Source organism: Phaenicophaeus curvirostris, chromosome 23 (genome assembly GCF_032191515.1).
Source record: "Phaenicophaeus curvirostris isolate KB17595 chromosome 23, BPBGC_Pcur_1.0, whole genome shotgun sequence".
Taxonomy (NCBI): Eukaryota; Metazoa; Chordata; class Aves; order Cuculiformes; family Cuculidae; genus Phaenicophaeus; species Phaenicophaeus curvirostris.
In genome coordinates, this window is record NC_091414.1 from 4,783,432 (window position 1) to 4,804,929 (window position 21,498).

At 49.5% G+C, this 21,498-nt stretch overlaps 1 protein-coding gene across 1 annotated transcript in view; it reads left to right on the plus strand.

Moving 5' to 3' along the window:
* Positions 1 to 17,229, plus strand: part of RUNX3 (RUNX family transcription factor 3) — a 41,590-nt gene extending 24,361 nt beyond the window's left edge. Inside the window, exons 4-5 of the mRNA XM_069875260.1 lie at positions 2,393 to 2,557; positions 15,805 to 17,229. Coding sequence (XP_069731361.1) covers positions 2,393 to 2,557; positions 15,805 to 16,328 — 689 coding nt within the window. The 3' untranslated portion in view covers positions 16,329 to 17,229. The remainder of the gene's footprint in view (positions 1 to 2,392; positions 2,558 to 15,804) is intronic.
* Positions 17,230 to 21,498: the final 4,269 nt, after the last annotated feature.

Sequence of the window (21,498 nt, forward strand, 5' to 3'; positions counted from 1 at the left end):
AACCAGCCCCTTTTAGAGGATGTAAGTACAGCACTGCTATTTATTTGAGGCTTAAAAACCCCATGGGGCTGTGCCCACACTCCGACAATGTGGGGACCAGAGCAACCACAGTGCAGCATGATGCAGCCACATGAAGCCCTTGGTTAAGTCGTACAGCCGAATAATCTTTAAAAACATTATCAGCATAGAGATCACTTGATTTATTTTTCAGGATTTTTCTCTATCACATGCCAGATGCTACCACAGGGCAGGGTTTCGGCTGAGATAGAGAAGGAATATTTAGTTGCCATTACATTTTTCTGGAACTTGGTCTTTGACATCCTTTTGGCTTCTCTACTTAGCTCTGCCTGAGAAAACTGGTTAAGGGTAAAATGTAAAATGATTTTTCTTCTTCTTCTGTGCTGAAATGTATACTGAAATAATAAAATGTGGACCAAAACAATACACTTCAATGCACATGCCTTCTCCCTTGAGGAAAGGCCAAACACTCTGTGTGATAGATGCTGCTTACATCTCCAAAGGCTTTCAGATAACACAGAGATGCCAAAGGTCTAGGGGTGCACAGAAATTAGAAGAGATCACTTGTGGTGTTGATTTGAGGTTTCTTTGGTTTGCTTCACACAGCAGGGAAAATACTTAAAAGTACTGCTGGGTTTTGCTTTCTGCTGGGAGTTTGCCCTTAGCACATTTTGCTCTCTGGTGTCAGCACCTTTTTGTTCACTTTGGGTTTTTACAGACCTGGGAGCCTGGGGGTTATAGGGTTTGAGGGGGATGGTGCAGCTCACCTGGATGTGGAGTTCCCAGGGGAGGCTAAAAGCTTCTCAGAAACTTTGGCTGGGGATGGTTTGTTGTTGGGATGCCCATGGAGCAACACTGGGGCAGGGAGCTCAGCTGGGAGCGCAAGATCTCAGATCCTGGTGCTCCTCTCTGAACCGTCTGATGTCTCTGCAGACAGCCTGGCAAGGGCAGCCTGAGCAGGGCAAGCCGAACGAATGCAAGATGAGAAGTTATCATCCATCAGATTTAAAGAGGGGGAAGTCTAGGGACTTTCTGCAACTTTGCTATAAACTGACACAGAGCTCTCGCTACACAGATGTGAGGGGGGAGGCAAAGGGAATGCAAGCAAGAGGTGGCTGCATTTTTTAATGCGTCGCTTTTCTTCTTAAAAGCCATTAAGAACTGAACTTGACTTGTTGGATGTTGGGCCATAGACTGGATCTGATAAGGCTCAGCTCTCAGAAGAGCTGCAGAAGGGTTTCTTCCCAGCTCCCTTCCTATCTCCCCGGCATGCCTGCACACCTCCAGTGCCCCCAAGCTGTGCTCTCGATTATGCCAGGATAAGGTGTTTGCCACCTTGGGAAGGTCTTTTCATGACAGGTGCAGAGACCTGAGGTTGTTGCGCGGCCGTCTGGCTGCGGCAGGTAAAGAGCAAGGAGAATCCAAGGTCTGAACCTGGCACTGATGCAAAACTGAAGCAGCTTCGGGTTCCCTGGAATCCCTCCAGCTTCATGCGGGTGTAACTGAGACTGGAATCCATCCCAGAGAGAGTGAAGCCGTTTGGTGATGATTAATATAGTAAAATGCGAAAGTTATGTATCAAGTGTATTTCATGCACCTCTTGCCTCGGGACAATTAGCATAAATTTAATAATTATTGCCCTGCTCCAGCAGCTGCTACCTAAGGAGCTGGGAGTGCTTTACAAATGCTCATTAGCTGTTGTGCTGCCTGGGGGAGGTAGGTGAATAATCTCCCCATTTTACAGGTAGGAAAAGAGGAACAGAAAGCAGTAAAGTGAGATGGTCAATGTGTGGTGCCATGGCTGGGCTGCTCCCTTCCCTCCTCCTGCAACCTCTGCAGGCCTGCCTGGCTCTGTCCCATGGGCAGATCTGGAGAGAGGGCTGGAGTAAGATAAGCATTTATGCTTTGTGCACAGGACAAATGCTATAGAAAATACTTGAAAGTCAATGTTTCTTTTGCTAGTTCCTCAATCACCACAACGCCAGAAGGCATTTCTCCTGCCTTGCACGTCTCCCCTCCTTGTTTGGAGTGAGAGAAGGTTAGTGTAGGCTGGTTCCTTGGGCACAGCACAGGGCGCCCTGACCCCAGCGCCCGCATCCTGCTCCTCGATTGGACGTTGACTTGCTGGATGATTTAGGGCCTCTCCTGTGGGTCTGTCTGTGTCCTTCCTTCAGCTGGCCTCATCCGTCTGAGCCACAATGTCCTCCGCTGTGTGTGCAACATTGCAGAGCCGCTTGGGGAACTGCCACGCGTTACCCTCGTGCAAATAACAGCAACCCGTGAAGATGGAGCCTGCACTGACTTTGTGTGTAACCAGGGTGGCTCTAGCCAAAGGGGAATCGATTAGATACCGGACTCTCTTATCATGTTTCAGGGCACAGACAAAAGCTAGAAGACCAAGCCAAACCCTTCGCCGACCGCTACGGGGAGCTGGAACGGCTGCGCCAGTCCATGAGAGTCACCCCAACAACACCTAATCCCCGCGGATCCCTCAGCACCCCAAGCCACTTTGGGTCCCAGGCTCAAACTCCAATACAAGGTAACTGGCTGGGTGTCCCAGCCTGGCGCCGCACCCCAACCCCTCATGCTCTTGACACAGCTGTGTAGGGAGCTTCCCTCCGGGTGGTATTTTAGGGCTAGAGTCCAGCTCTCTGCTGGGTGAGGAGCCCTGCTTGGGGGCAGGGAGGGGTTTGGTTGCGTTTCTTGGCTCTGGAAATCTTTTTGCTCCCCATTAAATCTGCTGAATCATAAACCCCGGAGATTTCTCCCTGTGCACCACTCGATATGGGATCCTAGGTAAAACTGAGCAGTTACAGGAGGAACGTGAGGAAGATCAGAGCAACAGACTTTGATTCCAGTAGCTTCTTTGACATGAAGGCGCCCGCATAGGTGGCTACGCATCAACTAGAAAGGGTGTATTATACTTTACATGCTAATCCAAATGGTTTCTTATCTTTTTGCATTGTGTTTATGCCAAGTCTGGTGATCCATCATAATTCCCTACACGTATGCACACCTGCATGGACGCACGCGTGCACATACACAGAGACTTTGCTCTTCCCATATTTGCCATCAGCAGAGCTGAGCCCTCGGGCGTTCCCTGCAAATCTGCATCATAGTTTGGTGCCAGGAAAGAGGTAGGAATTGCCACCAGAGTTACCCGAGAGAGGTCGGTTTGCTGATTCCCATGGATCTGAATTTCAGCCCCGAATTAAGGATTCCATTTGAAAATAGCCTCCTGCTCCCAGTTTGCTGCACTTCTCAACACAGCCAGACATCACCATAATGTATTAAGACAGACTATTCTTCTGTCCATGCATGAAATGTGCTTCTTTTCCGTGCATTTTTCATCTTGGTGAGGCTTTCTTTTGCAAATCAGCACAAATACTAACAAGGATTTAAGGGACCATAGTTAAGCTGTTTGCATTTTGAGTTTTGGTGATTGGAAGGTTTCACACTGAAAAGTTTCAAAAGTCTATATGCTGCGCTTTCAGAAGTCACATACGTGTCTGAAAACCTCAGTGTCAATGGCAAAAAGGGTGTCTCAGGTGCAAAAAAACATGTTTGAAAACGTTACCTGAACTGTAAAGGCTGCCCCACTCCTTCTAACCCCAAATTACAGTGAAAATTTAATTTATTTCTCATTGAAATGCAAATCTTTATGCTTGGAATTTTCATTGATATTAGCATGTTTTATGAGAAGAACCTGGGCATTTTGGGTAGGGTTATAATTTGATTTTTGTTAAAAAAAGCAAAAGGGAGAGAGAAAAAGAACTTTATAGGCTCATCTTGTTGGCTGCATAAGAAAAGATTCTTGGGGAAAGAAAAAAAAATGAGTATTTTAAATTAGCCCGGTCCCCTGTAGTGCCAGAAACCCAAAGATCGTCGTTTGGAGCAAAGAATCAGGTGATGACACAAATTCAACAAGTAAAAAAAATGAAACTGGCCACAAGCTGCCATCAGTGCCAAATTCCCAAATGTCAAGTGACAGCAGGAGCAGAGACACACAAAATTAGCCATCCCAGCTCATTCCTGCGGATTGACTCCAAAGTACCAGGAATGCTGAAAAAGGCAGTTCGTGCACGCTCTGCTCTTGGCTCCCGGTTCCCAAGTTGGAGGAACTGTCTTAAAATTACTGTGGGTTCTTACCAGTGTAACTGGGAGCAGAATTGGCTCCGTAATTTTAATCTCAGCCCTGTCCTTTTGACACAACGCTGACTATACCAATCATAACAACAACAAAAAAACCCCTCTTTTTCTCTCACACACACAGCTTATTCACAAAGATCATAATTTTAACCCAAGCAAGTGGAGCCTAGCCTGTGCCAAGAATAACACGGGAGTTAACAGGGCTGTCATTCTCATGACTTGGCACGTTCTTAGGTAACACACATGAGAAGCCGATTAGCAAAAAGGATAATGAGATATCGGTTAGGAGGGACAAACGGGGCAGGCTGGAGTTCATCCAGCCCCTGCTATCCTTTACCTGGGTCCTTCCCAACCTTAACATTTTTAGCATCTTTACATCCCTGCGCAAGGATTAAAAGGGGGCCAGCGAGGGTGGCGGGGCAGGTTTTCCCTCCACGAGCACCTACGCCCAGCAGCTTTCCCCCTGCTCATGTGCCAGAGGTGCTTGGCCTCCCACTTCTGCTGACCGAGCAGTTTGTGCAAGCGGTTCCTAATCCGCTTCTGGCAAAACCAGGCTGGGGAGCTGAGATGCTCAGAAACCCCCTCAGCCACCGAGGGGGGATTCAGCCACCGAGGGGGGATTCAGGAACCTCAGATCCTTGGACAGAGCACGTGGGGTTTGTGCTTTGAAGCACAAACGTAGGAGACAGTATTTATCTTTGGGAGGAATTGAGGTCCTTTGGAGATGTGTTTGCTCTGGCCCAGCCCAATCTTTCCTTCTCGGGAGCGACGGCTGTAGCTGCTGGGGAGATCACAGCAAGGACGCTGGTGTAAATGGGAGAAGAAGCTGGCCCTCAGCCACTTGCAGAAGACTTTCAGTAAAGCAGCCCCCGGAGGTTATAAATAGCCCCCATGTAAAACGATCATCCTGAGGTTAAATGGTCTCAAACCGAAAACCTCCCGGTAAAAGAAAACCGATCGTTTCTCAAGGGCATGCCAGGAAACACAGGAGGAGAGCATGCTCAGCACCATGGCCAAGCGGGTCAGATCCTGCTCTTGTGATGGTTTCCCAGTGTTAGTGAATTTCATTGCCTTCAGTCTTGCCTTGCTCCATGCAGATGGACAGAGAATCGATTCCTTCCCATGCCTGTTGGCAAACAGGACAGACTTTTGCAGCCCTCCACACATCAGATTTTATTCCCATTTCCACGGATTTGGGGAAAAAATAGGGGAATTCTGGGTTCACCTCAGTGTAGTTGTGGTAAGAATCTGGCCTGATAGCTGGGCAGGTAGGATAGGAAGGCCCCCGAGCATCAGGCAGTGCTGCTTCCTTGGCTTCAGCAGGGCAAAGCCATTTACTTCCATTGAGGATTTGGCCCAATCTTCTCCACTGAGGTCTGGAACATCTGAGGTTTTGAAATCCCGACTCTCCTGTCTCCACGGCGAGACACCAAGTTGTCATTAGAATGGCTTGAAATGGTTCCTTATTACAGGGCACGCGAAGCCAGAGCCTTGCGTGCTTGCTTCATTGCAAGTTTTGTCTTCTAGCTGGAAAAAAAAAATAAAAATCAAGTATCTCTGAAAAGTGAAGCAAGATGTTGAAGGAAACTTGCTTCTGCCCGCTGTCTGATTCTCAGGGCCCATTTGCTCTGCCGAAGCGGGATGGTGACAGACACACATCCTCCTGGGGAGAACAGGGATGGTCCTAGCAGCCCCCAATTCTCAGCGCGACACTTTGCTCTCACCCGTGTTTCAGCAGTGGGTCCTGCTGAACTGTTTTACTCTCATTGCAACAGAGGAGGGCCGCCCACGCAGCTGGCTCCTGCCTTCTAGCTTCGTGGTGGGAACATCTTCAACCACTCAAAACCAATTGTGTGCGTGGTCCGGCAATACGTAGGGGCCTTGCATACATGACAACAATTGCAAAGTGATTTTAAATTCGATCAACTCAGTAAGAAAGCAAGCTGGTTTGATTAACGCACTGAACTTCTCTTTGTACGCTCTTCATGTTGCTCCAGCGAAACCAAATTCCCTTGACTTCACAGGGAAAACAGTAAACGCAGGATTCTTTTTGCAAATTCCATCCTGCCTCTCCCTGTCTGCTGAGGGGTTTGGGAGGCATTGTCTTTGCTAGTGAAGGTCTTCCAGAGCTCCTGATTGGGAAGCTGCCCACCTTTAATCAGCTTGATTTCAAATCCATTACTTACAGGCAGTGCAAAGTTTTTAACCCAGGCCAGTCATCAGCAGAATACTTCACCATATGCATTTAGAGTAAAATCTCTCTCTCTTTTTCTTTTTAAATATACGTTTTTAAAGTATTACGTTACTTTTAAGAAGCCTCTTGGCATAGGCAGCGAGTACCCTATTGTTTCCGAAATGCAACGTGGCTGCTCTGAGGTTAAGTCCTGAATTATGGGCCCAGTAAATACACTGAATTGCTGCTTCCTAATCCCTGTCCAGATCGACTTATGGTTTCTTTAAAATATCCGTTTCTTAATGGATAAAAACCTTCTACCATGGGCAGAGACTAAATCGTTTCCAAAGGAAGCTAGGCAAGCATTAGTGGGAAGAAAACATATTGTGGGGCTCAGCTTCAGCCTCAAAGGAAGGAACATGTTTAAGATGGGCTTCCTGCCTGCTCCACAGGCTTCTATGCCTATCTTTAAACCGCTTTTCTGCTCCTCTCAATTACATCTGCCCACTGCACAGTGGATGTCCCTTAAATGCATTTGGCATGTAACTAAGACGAAGCACAAGCCAATGCTGGACGGGAGCATTCCCTGAGACAGAGTCCAAGCACCCGCGGCCGCTGCTTTTGCTGCTGACACGCAGCCTCCTCTGTCTCCCAGCTGCAGCTCAAGGGGCAGAAGTGCTGCAGTTCCTGAGAAGCAGCAGATGAGCTCGCAATAATGAATTTGCCTCGGGCTCCAGGGATGCTATCCTACCTTTGACATTGGATTTTCACTATGCTGGGATCTTCAGACTGCCGATGGGGGAGCCTCCAGCCCAGGGTCTGGCTGCGAGAGGGCATTGCCAGGCTGCTTGGCGCAGCCCAGGAGTGGCAGAGGAGGGCAGGAGCCCTATCTCCTAAGAGCCCATCAGCCTCCCTTATCAGGCTCCTGCTCTGCAGTGGGTTTCCCATGGCAGACTTGGCGTGGTCCAAACCTGCTCGGCAGGCACGGTGGTCTAGCTGCAGGCTGGGTTGTAAATTCAGCAACTTCCTTTTATGTAGTCAGGGCTTGTTAAATTTTTTTTAATACCCTTTGAATACAGGTAAAGAGCAAAGCGCAGGCAGGCCAGAGGGAGTGCCTATAATCAGGGGAGTGCTTCCCATTCAGCCCACCCACCCGCTCCAATTAGCACCGTTAGTTTATTCATTAGCTTTGCGGGATAGAGCGGCAGGGATGGAGCCTGATGTTGTGTGTGGTGGGCAGCGGAATGTGGGCAGAGGACGGCTCTGAGGACAGTGAAGAGGGAGAGGAAGCTGGGAGACCCTGGCGTGTTTAGTCTAGCTAAAGGCAGGCTGGGAGCAGAGCTGATTGCTCTGTGTAAATACATCCAGGGGGTAAACATCAGGGTGAGAGAGGAGCTAATGTAAGCTATGAAGGACAGTGCTGGCACAAGAGATGAGGCTGAACTGGCCCCGAGTAAACCCAGACTGGATGCTAGAAGCCAGGTCCTCCCCAGAAGAGCAGGATGGGTCCAACAAATGGTTGGGAGCATCCCAATAGACCTTGAAGAGTCTGCAGAGGATGTTGAGATGTGGTGCATGATTCACTCAGCTGGGAATACTTGGGAATTTCCCTGCCTCACTGCCCTGCCTGTCTGTATAGACCAGGAGGCTGTTGCTCAGCATATTTGGGCTCTGATTGAAAGTGCTGGGAGAGGACCCAGGAGAGGGGAGTTAATGTTTGCGATGCTCATCGGGGTGGATTGGGGGGCTATGTCTGCAACAGCAGCACATGGTATTTGAAAAGAATTAGAAAACTGAGCAGCACACGTCCTCAGCAATCTTGAGGTGGTGCCTGGTGATGCTGTGATAAGCGACGTGTGTGTGTTGTTGTGTTTTGGTTTGGGGTTTGGGGTTTTTTTCAAACTCTGCAGAGGAAGTACTTGCACCCAGTTTGTGAGCTGCCTATATCAGATACAGAACAATTGCTCCATGGGCGTGTAAAAACGGATGCTGTTCACACCCTCATTTTTTTTCAACACCTCCCCTCCTCCCCCAAAAATAAATTTTGCTCTATTTTTTGTGGGGCAGGAGGAAGGGGCCGTTTTCTTTTTTAGTTGGCTCTGGCTTGGAAACGAATGAACTTGTTCACATGTGTGACAGAGGCATGAGAGCATGCCTGCGTGCGTGGGTGGAGAGGAGAGCGGTGCCTTCTCTAGAGATGAGCTGGGTGTTCAGAGATCAAATGCATCTCGTGCAGCTTCCCATACAGAGCAGATTCTCTCCATCTTTGGCCACCTGCCTCTCTGTGTTCCCAGATGGAGCCGTTCTGATCAGGGGAAGCAAGCAGAGAGGAAGAGAGGTCAAAAAAATGCTGAAAGATGACTTGGAGGTCGAATCATCACAGAAATTAGCAGAGAAAAAATAGCCAAAAGGATATACAGAGAGAGAATTTCTGTCCCCGCTCCATCTTGCACATGTACCTGTATTATATACATAAGCATAAAGTACCATTAGAGTTTATGTTGTTGTCAATCATCATGGCATAAGACAGGAAAGGAGGGGTTTTTCCCCCACGCTAGATTTTTTATGACAATTTTGCAAGGCACATATATGCATATAAATAAAATAGTGATATATAGCCAGGCTGAAGACGTTTATGTATTCTATACACTTGGAGAGTGCCACACTGTCAAGATCCTTTTACATTCCCATTATTCCCTCTGTGTGTACCGCACACTGAGTATTTTTGTGTGTTGTGAAATGCACACACATGCTTAGGTTTATTGCTGTCTTTATTCAATGAACCACTGCATGTTCACCGCTTCTTTAAAATGGGGACAGAGAGTGATATCTTCAGTGCTGTGGAATTGCTTAGATTCCATACATCACTGCACAGCCCCAGATGATCTGAGAAGCTCTTCCTCCTGCTGTACGTTGAGCCCCCCTGCATTCTGTGCTCTGTGCCCGTGCACTGAGCTTGTTGTTTCATTGTCCCTCAAAGCTCTTTGCACATCCTGATGTTGTTTTACTGCCCTTTCCTCTCTCCAGGCAAAAAAAAAATGGTATTTTCCTGGATTGGGAAGCAGTGGAAGCCCTCACTCCATCGCTGGCCTGGATGCACATCAGTGCCATTAGTCCCTAAAAACTTGCTCCATCAGGGTTTCCAGGGAACTCTGGGCAGATCCACCAGTCCTGACCCAGCAGGGGCACAGGCACCATTTCTGGTCCATCCAAGACAGGTCCTAAACCCAGCACGGTCTTAGGGGAGGTAGCTGAACAAACCCAGAGAAACCTCTGTGGCTGTCAGCCTCAGAAACCAGTCTCCCCACCTCTGTGCTCACAACCAGCCCTCACCACCCTGTCCAGCTCTGCCATGAAGCCGCGGAGGTTCAGCTCCCATCAGAGGCAGCTCTTTGCATTTATCTCCTTGCCATCCCCCTAAGAAAAGACCCATATTGTCTCCGAGGCAAAAAGAAAGCTGTTGTGTCATTGGATGCGGTTGTTTTATCTGGAAAGGGGCTGAGTGGAAAGGGGCTGAGTGGCTTTGAAAGCCTGTTTCTATCCGGGTCCAAGTGTGGTTGAGGGGGGGAGGCAGGGGACTTTGGGGTCCTCGAAAGGTGCAAATTGCAGCTGCACAATTATATAACAGGGTGTGTCACGGCCTCCGCGGTCCCAAGAGCAGCACAGCCCTAACGAGGAGACAGTGGCATTACTAATCAGGGCTTTGACCTTTACATGGCTTTTATTTAATACACATTCCACACTTCCCCAAACTCACATCCAAAACATTGACATTTCCGCTGATAGATTGGGTCAGATTTTGGAGTAGTTGGGGGACTCAATTCACTCTTACAATGGTTAAATTCTTACAGCTAAATGGGCTTATTCAGTTAGTGCAGCAGCTGGTGTGATTTCGAGAAGAAAATAAACATTTCCTTCAAATATTTTGATTGGCAACTGGACAACTGAAATACTCAAGCTCAGATTGCCAGGGTCTTCTTTAAGCAAATGGGGTCTGGACGGCGAGTAAGGGAGGCAAACTGTAGTAAATCCTCAGAGGCAGCACTACTATGGAGATACGTGTGTGTGTGAGATGTACTGGAGAAAGGGACAGCGAGATGTGATTTTTAAATTTTGTCAGCTATGATTTCAAAGCGAGTACAGGGCCCGAGGGTGCAACTGCACCGGTTCTGATTTCCCTAGCGTTTTCTTAGCACGTTGCTTGCTCCAGATTGCTGTTTGCTGGCTGGCTGAGCATGACGGAGGGTTGCTTTGCTGCTGAGTTAGGTGGTTTTGGAGGGTGACCTTTTATTTGGACCTTGCTGGGGCTGTTTCAGTGAAGATCTCAGATGCAGGGCAGGAGGGCCAGTGTCCCCAGATGGGGTGGCGGGCATAGAATCATAGAATCATAGAATCATAGAATCATAGAATCATAGAATAACCAGGTTGGAAGAGATCCACTGGATCATCGAGTCCAACTATTCCTATCAGTCACTAACCCATGTCCCTCAGCACCTCGTCCACCCGTCCCTTAAACCCCTCCAGGGAAGGTGACACAACCCCCTCCCTGGGCAGCCTCTGCCACTGCCCAATGACACTTTCTGTGAAAATTTTTTTCCTAATTTCCAGCCTGACCCTCCCCTGGTGGAGCTTGAGGCCATTCCCTCTCGTCCTGTCCCCTGTGGCTCTGACCTGTGTGGATCCATGATGTGGAGGGGCAGCCCCGAGAAGAAGGAGATGGGACAGAGGGGCAGCTCTGAGGCGAGGGAGCCACGATGGGGGCAGTTATGAGGTGAAAGAGATGGGATGGAAAGGCAGCGCTGAGGAGGAGATGAGGTGGAAGGATAACCTGAGGAGAAGGAGATGGGATGGAGGAGCAGCCTTGAAGCGAAAGAGAGAGGCTGGAGGGGCAGTGCTGAGGGGAAGGAGAGGGGATGGAGGGGCAGCACCGAGGGGAAGGAGGGAGGCTGGAGGGGCAACACTGAGGGGAAGGAGAGAGGATGGAGAGGGAGCCTTGAGGCGAAGGAGAGAGGCTGGAGGGGCAGCACTGAGGGGAAGGAGAGAGGATGGAGGGGGAGCCTTGAGGCGAAGGAGAGAGGCTGGAGGGGCAGCACTGAGGGGAAGGAGAGAGGCTGGAGGGGCAGCTAGAGGGGAAAGAGAGGGGCTGCAGGGTCAGGGCTGAGGCGAAGGCGCCGCCTCAGGCCCCGGTCCCCGCAGCGGGGCGGGCGCTCCCCCTGGCGGCCGCTCCCGTCCCTCCGGCGCCCCCTGCTGGCGGCTCCGAGCGGCCCGGCCGGGCTCCCCAGCTCCGCGCTCCAGGGGCGGCGGCGGCCGTGCGGGGGTCGGGGTGTAACACCTGCAGGCCCGTCACAAGCGGTGTCCGCGGGGCTCAGCGCTGGGTCCAGCCCTGTTCAGTGTCTTTATCAATGACCTGGATGAAGGCATCGAGGGCACCCTTAGCAAGTTTGCAGACGACACTGAGCTGGGTGGGAGTGTGGATCTGCTGGAGGGTCGGGAGGCTCCAAAGGGATCTGAACAGGCTGGATCCATGGGCTGAGACCAATGGCAGGAGGTTTAACAAGGCCAAATGCCGGGTCCTGCACTTGGGGCACAACAACCCTGAGCAGCTCCAGACTAGAAGTCTGGCTGGAAACTGCCTGGAGGAGAAGGACCTGGGGGGGTTGGTTGACAGCGACTGAACAGGAGCCAGCAGGGGCCCAGGTGGCCAAGAAGGCCAATGGCATCTTGGCTTGGATCAGACACGGCGTGGCCAGCAGGTCCAGGGAGGTTCTTCTCCCTCTGGACTCGGCACTGGTGAGACCGCTCCTCGAACCCTGTGTTCAGTTCTGGGCCCCTCACCACAAGAAGGATGTTGAGGCTCTGGAGCGAGTCCAGAGAAGAGCAACGAAGCTGGGGAGGGGCCTGGAGAACAAGGGGAGCGTCTGAGAGAGCTGGGGGTGTTTAGCCTGGAGAAGAGGAGGCTGAGGGGAGACCTCATTGCTCTCTCCAACTCCCTGAAAGGAGGTTGTGGAGAGGAGGGAGCTGGGCTCTTCTCCCGAGGGACAGGGGACAGGACGAGAGGGAATGGCCTCAAGGTGAGGTTGTTCAGCCTGGAGAAGAGAAGGCTGCAGGGAAACCTTAGAGCAGCTTCCAGTACCAAAAGGGGCTCTAGGAAAGCTGAGGAGGGGCTTTTGATCAGAGGGTGCAGGAACAGGGCAGGCGGGATCACCTTTCAGCTGAAGAGGGGAGATTGAGATGAGATCTCAGGAAGAAATGTTTTGCTGTGAGGGTGGGGAGGCCCTGGCCCAGGCTGCCCAGAGCAGTGGTGGCTGCCCCATCCCTGGAGGGGTTCAAGGCCAGGTTGGATGGGGCTTGGAGCCCCTGATCCAGTGGGAGAAGGTGTCCCTGCCCATGGCAGGGGTGGGACTGGATGGGCTTTGAGGTCCCTTCCAACCCAAACCATTCTATGATTGTACAGGAGAGCAGCCTGGTGGCTGGGAAGGCTGAACAATTGGGATAACACAGAGGCAAAACACATAGTTGATTTTGGAGTGGTTTGTAGGGGGTTTTAGCCTCATACTGGTGGGAAAAGCTGGAGCTTTATTCTGGGCCAGACTTTAAGCCCAAGGCCCAGCTAGCGATGATGAAAGCGAGTTGGTCATGGTTACTTGGATGTTCCTGTCACTACGTGGGGCCTTGGATTTCCCTGGCTGGGGCAGACACAGCTAAGGGATTGGCTCTCTGAGGGATTCATCCCCAGACACTCAGATTTGTGCTGTCCCTTACAGGTGGGGACATTCCAGGCCTGACACCCAGAGAACTCGCCTGCTGCCCAGCAGTGTTTTGCAGGGAATGGCCACAGTGTCTCTAGACCTGATAGTATCGCTCTTCACACACACAGCCTGCAATTAACACTCTTACACGCTTATGTCTAAATTAGTAGCAGGGACCCATTGCCAAACATTGCAAGTTCAGGCCAATAAAATATAGCTTTTAAAAATCCCCCTTTAAGTGCATTATAGAGGAAAAGGGAAATGTGCCCTGAGCACTTGTGTTTTATTTTGATTTGCATTTTATGGAATGTCATTTATGGGCATGTGAAAGCTAACGAAGGAGTGCAGTCTGATCACTGGAGATTGTCATCTGCTCTGGGGAAGGGAGCGAGTCTGGGTTTTCTGGGGGCTGGGAGGGGTTTTGAGGCTGCTGTTTCTCACTGTATGGCAAAACAGTCTAGCTCCTTGGACCACAGTGACAGGGCTGTGTGTGTATAAGGCATTCAGAAAATAGTAATTTTTGTCTCCAATCCAAGTTCAATCAGGATTTTTGTCCCATGGACCCACCTGTGATGCTGCTGGACTGCTAAATCTCCAGGCTCTGGTCAAGCTGCTTCTTGCAGGGCTGGTCTCCAAACCTCAGCTCACACCAGTTTTGGTGCTGCTTTTGCAGCAGGATGGCTTTGGGATGGGGCAGAGCATCCTGCTGCCAGGCTGAAATGTGAAATCAGGTCGGTTTGGTCAGTTGTGAGCATTTTTCTCAGCACTGTGCTTTCCTAGCTAGCCCAAGCACTCTACCCCCTCCACATAGCATGCAAGAGGGATGGTGCTGTGGCCAGGCAGTCGCTTCCACACTTAGCTTGGCTGCATCCAGCCCTGGGTGTGTGCAGAGCAGTGCAGTTTATGACAGCTTTGAGCTGCTCCTCTCTTATCTCACACCAAAGCCACAGCCTTGTTCACAAACCAGGTGCTCCACCACCTTTCTCTTCCATGGAGCCTGCGTGGGAAGGCAGGCGCTGCTGCTGAGCCACAAAATGTCTGGAGGGGAGAGAGGAACCTCCCTTCCTCTTCTCCTCCCAGCAGACAACGGCTGAAGGACTCACCTGGGATGAGAAAGAGAGTTCAGCTCAAATCCCCTCCCTTTCTGCTCCTCCAGAGCATGCCTTTACCACTCATTAGCTGGAAGGGATTAGCTCAAGTATTTTTTCCTGGGGAAATACTGCAGGGCCTGGAATGCCGTACCTGAGAAGTTCAAAATGCTTCATCATAACGATACATAAAACACACACCCCTATGTGTGCCCAGCACATATACAGTTGTATAAATATGTGTGTCTGTATATATATGCATGCCTAAAACCAACAAGCATGTTTATCGTACTCATCTCACACATTTTCTTGCTCTCAGTTGATTCAAAATCCAGCCAATGTGACAAAAAAGTCACTGAGGCCAGATGGCATCCTAGTACCACAGTGGGAAAAGGAAACAAAGGAAAAAGGAGCTCTTGGGAGTAAATAGAATGGATGAAGAACCAGCACCAGCTGGCCAAGGCTTTGAGCTCAGCGCACCAGATAAATACTTTGGACTTGAACCACTCTTTTTAGAGATTTTCATCTCATGAGGGATGTTAAAAGACTGAGAAAGGTGCAGTTGCAGTGTTTCTAACCATGTCCCCCTGCATAACCAGTGCCAGAGCTTGGTGTGGGCTGTTGTGGTCTCATAGAGAAGGTTTCAGGTCTCTTCCTGGAGGGCAAAACTCATTTCTCTCTCTGTCTCAGGTGCGCTGAAGCCAGGGGTGTGCTGGGCTCTGTGAGGATATGGCACTGGTTTTTGGAGAGCTGAGAGCACTACAGGAAAGCCTAGAGGTCCTCAAAGGATTTGCTAGACTAGATTCCCACCTCTAGCCAGGGCTTGACGCAGAAGGATGGGACCCAGTAGCACTAGGCAGAGGTCCTTTTCCAGTTACAAGCTGGCTGCAGCCCCCTTTGGGTTTAGACCCCCCCTGCCCCAAAAAAGTCATGGAGGTCTCCAGCATCTGAGGGAGCTGGGTAACATCCCCACGGTGCTGTCCCAAATCTCCCTTCCCCCAGCAGAAGAAAGCCTGAATTTCTCACTCTTTTTATCCTCTTGGAAGGAGAAAAATACACAGCAAAATCAAGCAGAGGGATATTGTGGCTCCTAGCTTGGGAGTTTTCAGCTGTGTGTTTATCAGCTCCATCCCCTGATGGTATCAGCACGAACAGGCCACCCACAAGAAGGCTTAGCAGGCTGGTCTGGACTCCAGCTTTTCCTCTCTGTCTCCATGTGTGTGTATACACAGCACCGACTATCTCAGGGCCTGGCCGTCTGGGGCCTGCATCCATTTATTTACTACACAGCTGATGTAATGGCTAAACATTATTTTGCTGTGTTTATGGGGTGTGCTTTTTTTTAATCTGCCGGAGATGAATCGACCCCTAGAGAAGTCAGCTTAGTCGTGTCCCTTCTTGGATAGGAAACAACAAATTTTAGGACAGGAAACAGAAACAGCTTAAACAAATGGGTTTAGGATTTTTGGATTTAAGTTCCCCAGCTCTCTTCCCTGGCAGATACGAGAGGTGCTTTTCTCTTTGACTTTTAATCCCTTGGGCAGGGGATGGCCCAGGCTATAGCACAAACTCCAGGAGCCTCAAGGATAGTGCTTTAACCACCCGCTTTCTTCCTCCTTCCCAACAGGCACGTCAGATCTGAGCCCCTTCTCTGACCCCCGACAGTTTGATCGCTCCTTCCCGACGCTGCCAACGCTCACTGAGACCAGGTTCTCCGACCCACGGATGCATTACCCCGGTGCCATGCCCGCCGCCTTCCCTTACACTGCAACGCCCTCCGCCACGGGGATCGGGGGCATCAGCATGACCAGCATGCCCACCACAACGCGTTTCCACCACACTTACCTGCCGCCCCCCTACCCTGGCTCCACACAAAACCAAAGTGGACCTTTCCAGGCCAACCCCTCTCCCTACCATTTGTACTACGGCACGTCTTCGGGCTCCTACCAGTTCTCCATGGTGGCGGGTGGCGAGCGCTCCCCAACCCGGATGCTCTCTTCTTGTACAAGTGCCTCAGCAGGGAATAACTTAATGAATCCCAACCTGGGCAATCAGAACGACGGGGTAGATGCGGATGGGAGCCACAGTAACTCACCAACAACCATGACGACTACTGGGAGGATGGATGAGTCAGTCTGGAGACCCTACTAGAAGGAACTCAACTGGGCACCAAAAGCTTTAACTTAATCAGTCACCTTTACGTTACTCCTTTTGGTAGTGAATAGAGCAAAATGATGCCTAGGGAAAGGGTAAACCAAAGTCTCCCAAACCAAAAGCAAATCAGGATATTCTGCACGCAAACGTCAAGCGAAGATGGACCAGGACCTACGTTACATTTCAAGATGAATGTCCACGAGGCTTGAAGTTGTTGCTTGATGTGGTTCCTTTTGTATGTTTTAAGTATGTGGATTGTACATAGGGGAAAAAAAGGACGTGTGGAATCAGATGTTTGTTTCTTACAGAACATTCCTCAGTCATCTCACTCATACCCTCTTCCTCATACAAAGCATTCAAAAGTTCTGAAAAGCTCACCCTTCTGCAAAATGTTTTGAAGAAAAGATCAGGGAGTTGTCCAAGCCATCTCTGCCAATGCAGGAAGGCTGAACTGTAAACAGAAAGGAAAAAAAAAAGAAAGAAGCAGCCCCCATTGTCTCCTTTCCTTCTCTCCCTACCAGTGTAGGGTCCCTGACCACCACAGAGCTCTGGGGCAACACCGGAGCTGCATGTGAGAGTCTGGTTTACAGCACAACCACGGGGACTTGGGTACTTGCAGGGGCTGCACACCCCTCGCGGGTCAGCCGGCATCAGCCATGTGAACAAGAGCTGTGATGTGATTATTGTTATTATTTGTTGTTGGCGACAGAGGTTGTATTGTTCATTTTTGTCATTGTCGTCATTTTTAAAACAGTAATGTGGTTGATCCCGTGCCTGACAGATCCTATATGTTTACATATGAGAGATACTTTTTACGAGACATGTTTTGTTTTGTTTGGTTTGCTCTTCTGTCCTGACCTCACCATTCGATTCTTTGCTCCTTAGCAAATCTCAGCGAAGGTGATGCTCAGGACCATCTGAGATGTATGAGATGCACTTCTAAGCATGTTAGCTGCAAAAGGGGATCAGGACCCTTTGGCATGACCCTGCCACTGCTCTCTGGGTCTTTCATCCTCTCTGAGTGGCAACACACGCAGCTGGTGGCAAAGCATCATATTTCTCCTATGATTCTTTCCCATGTTTTCACCCAGAGTGGAATGACATGCAATGACTTTTTTTAGTATTAAGAAATTAATTCCACTTATCAGTTTGTACTGAAAGCTCTAACTGAGATTTGGAGAAAGGAGCAATGTCTACTCAGTATCTTGGTGGTGGGAATATTGCGAAGCGACGTTATCTAGCATTTTCCATCCCCTCATCCTCTTTTACTTTCCCTCAAGTGACCCAGAGCACGGGTAAGTGAATGAGCTGAAGAAGGTGCTTTAAAGGTACTGCCGGCACGTCGGTACCTGGCTGCATCACGCAGCGTTTGCCAGAACCAGGTTCCCCCTGCACCACACACCCTTGTAGCTGATACCAAAGAGATTTCAAGCTGAACAGGACCATTACAGGAGGTCGTAGGGAGCCAGAGGGGTGCAGTGCCTCCTGCAAGGCCTGGCTCTGATGCACGCCACAGGATTACGTTGCCTCCTGCTAGCTGGCTGTTTTTCCTGCTGGCATGGGAATTTAGGCTGGATTTGGGATTCCTCACACTGGCAAGACTGAGGGTGCATGTGCAGGGCTCTCAGGAGCGTAACTGCGGTACCCACTGCTCTCCAGAGCCTACCCCACAGCAAGGGGACAGGCACAGCCCCAGATCCCAGTGCCAGCAGTAACCAAAACTTTTTTTTTTGAGGAGAAGGGGATGAGCATGGGAAAATGGGAAGCCCACAGATGCCCTCTCAGCCCCTCAGTCTATATTACATATTACAGCCACGCCACTTGTCACCGAATCTCAGTTGGCAGCTTGACAGCCCTCGGTTGAGGTACGGAACGTTGTAATTGCACTACCACGCCAAGACTGGAGCAAAACATCCTGGCTTAGTCGCAAAGCCGTGATGACCACTCATCAGTTAAATAAGCAACGAGACGAACAACTCTTTTCAACAATAATAACTAAAAAAAAACCCAGCCCTACCCCAGCAAAACTGCAACCTTCACTTGCCTTAGCGACAGCGAGCACCTCTCCGGTGCTCGCCAGCTGTAGAAACTGGACCACAGCAGCCTGTGTTTTGATGCATTGAACGTTTATCATCCGATCACGCCACTGATAGAAAGCACAAAGAAAACAAGGCATTCGTAGTACTAGGTTAATTTAAGACTATTTGTAGTGAATTTAAAAGGATAAAATAATAAAAAGAATGGCAACAATGTTATTTTTATGACATATTGTCATGTGAAGGTGTAAATACGTGCACCTCTGTTGTATGCAAATGGTCACATGAGAGGCCAAAGTTTTTAGCTTTGCACTATAATTTGCTTTTTTAAAAAGATGCACAATCGCTTGTACAGTAAAACCCCTTTGTCTGGCTCACAGAATATTTAACTATAAAATCTAATTTTTGGTCTTATTTGTTACAATAATATAATTCTTAAATGTGTTGAAGGATCCGATTCTTAATTATGCTTCTAATACTTGTATGTGCAGGGTAAAATAACAACAAACAAGTTAGGAGATGAGATCAAAGATCTTTGTAGATAAAGAAGGCTAAAGTTGTCGGGTTTTTTTAATGATGTCTTACGATGGACATTAAAAAAAATGCTAGTGATACCAAATAATGTGGTTATTTGTGTAATATACCAGCCCTACTTGAAGGTAAAGCCCCATATTTAATATGTAGCCCATCTTTTTAACCTGTAGCACTTGTCACCGGGGAGGGGGGAAGCAGGGAGGGAGGGAGAGGAAGAGGAGGGTCTGCTCCTGTCGAAGTCATTGGAAGAAGCTCCTGTTGGAGGAGGCTCTGCAGCGCTGGCTTCAGCGAGAACAGGGTCGGGCTCCTCCGTGAGCGGGTGAAAATCGCGTTGGTACGAAGCCACAACAAAGTGGTCAGTTCTGCTTTTCTGTTATCGGTACTGATGTTCTGATCCAATGTACATGACTATATTGTCAGGCCTCTGTGTAATCATTATAATGACTTTCCATGTGGAATAATAAACGTACGGTTACAAGTCTGCCCGGTGCCTTCTGCCTGCTCACATCTCGCCAAGGGAGAAGATCTGCCCCCCAGTAAAGAGGAAGGTTCGTGCCACCATTATTTCCCCAGGGTCTCAATCTGGCACCTCTCTGAGCATCCGAGTGCCCAGATCCAGCATCTGGGATGGGCTCACAGCTGCTTGTGACCACAATTTGACCCGAGGAGGGTGTGCAGGGAGGAGGGCAGTCAGGTGCCTTCACAGGGATGCAAGGAGGCAGTGGGGGGGGGCGGAGACCCTGAGCTGTGAGCTCTGAGAAAACCCCTGTAGTCTTCTCCAAGCTGGCTCTGGACCACTCCCCCTGTGCCAAACTAGACCTGGCAGGTGATCCCTGCATCCAGCAGGTGATCCCTGCATCCCCAGCCAAGCATCCCTGACCTCAGCCACTGCCTGTCATCACCACACCACTTCCCAAAACACAAAAGCTCCGGAACAAAACCTAACCAGGACCCAAATTCCCAGGTGGTCCAAGCCCAAACCCCTTAGCACTCACCACTCATCTCCAGAACCCAAATAAAAGCTGAAAAGCAAAAACAAAGAAAATCCCAGCCACCAAGCGCATCTGATGCCAACGCACTGTAGTCTGGGGGCTCCTGAGGAGCCAAAACACTCAACACAAGCATTTTTCATGAGCCTGGTGACGGCAATGGCAACGACGCGCTGGGGCGATGCCAGCGCCTTCCCCATCGAGCATAGCTTGTGGTGGACACGCTGGAGCCAATGTTCTGCCTCCCTGTCCTTTGCAGCAGCTCTGTGAGCAGAGCCCATAGCAGCAATTGCAAGAAAGGGTAAAAAAAAGAAAGAAGAAAACAAAAAGAAAAGCCATAACAAAACCACAATAAATGCTAATATGGATGAGAACCCAGCTCTGCAGCCCTGGCCAGCGGAAATATGTTTCAAGTCAAACCCTCGACATAGCTGCTTTTTCTTCACAGCTACTAGGAGAGGAAACACACTGAGGTGTAGCTATTATTTAAAGGAACTTTCCATTCCAAATTGATCCGAGCTTTACTCACAGCCTCATTTAAAGCTGCGATGAAAAGAGAGAAGAAGAAGGAAAGGGGAGAGAAAAAGAAGACAGATAAACAGGGCTTTGTTGTACTGACATCCACAGAAAAGTGGCTTTCGGGGGGTGCAAAGTGGGTTTGGTGCTGATGGAGTGATGCTGTCTGAGGTGATGCTGGGCCAAGCTGATGTGGGGAGGATGCGGAAGCAGCTAAAATATATCTAGGAGACCCAGGTATCTGCATGAGCTGATGGTGTTAAATGTACCCAGCACCTGAGGACCAGATGGGTCTTTATAGACCACCTCCCAAGCATAGGAAAGAGCAGGCTGTGGATACTAGGGGGGCTTCTTGCTTATACACAAGGTTGGCCCCAGTTTAATAAATTAAATAGAAAAGCTGGACAGTGTGGGACGTGGGGTGCAGCTCAGCCTCCCCAAAAGACTGCTGGGAGCCAAGGGTAGCCACAGACAATGGTCCAGCCTGCCAGACAGCAGAGCTGAGCACCCGAGGGCTCTTGCTGTTTCAGGGAGATGCTGAAAAACGGGGCAGAAAAGAACGTGGTGGGCCAGCCAGAGAAGAAATGTTTGGTTTCTATTTTGCAAATGAAAACTGAAAGGCGGGGGGGGAGGGAGAGGAAAAACACTGGAACTTGAATGTCGTTTTTTGAGTATTCAGATATTAAATTGAGTGGAGTTTGGGCTATAAAATCTCCTGGGAAAAATGAAGAATATTCCCTTTGAGAACAAAGCTAACAAAAGTCTCAGCAAAAATCTTATTGTAGTCTCTTTCCAGACCAAACTCTAAGCGCCAGCCTCTATTTTAATGACTGTGTTTTGTCCAAGCTGCCCATTTTAGTCAGTAAACTTTGAACTTGTAGAAAGTCTCTGGGCTGGGCAGGTTGAAGGGGAAGGAGCCTTACAGCCACAGGGTCTCGCCTTGCCCACACCATTCCTTCATCAAGCCCTTACACAAACGAGCAATCAGCATCCTTAAGGCACAATCCTGTTTCTCTGATCCAGTGGGACCAAATCATAGAATCATAGAATCATAGAATCATAGAATCACCAGGTTGGAAAAGACCCACCAGA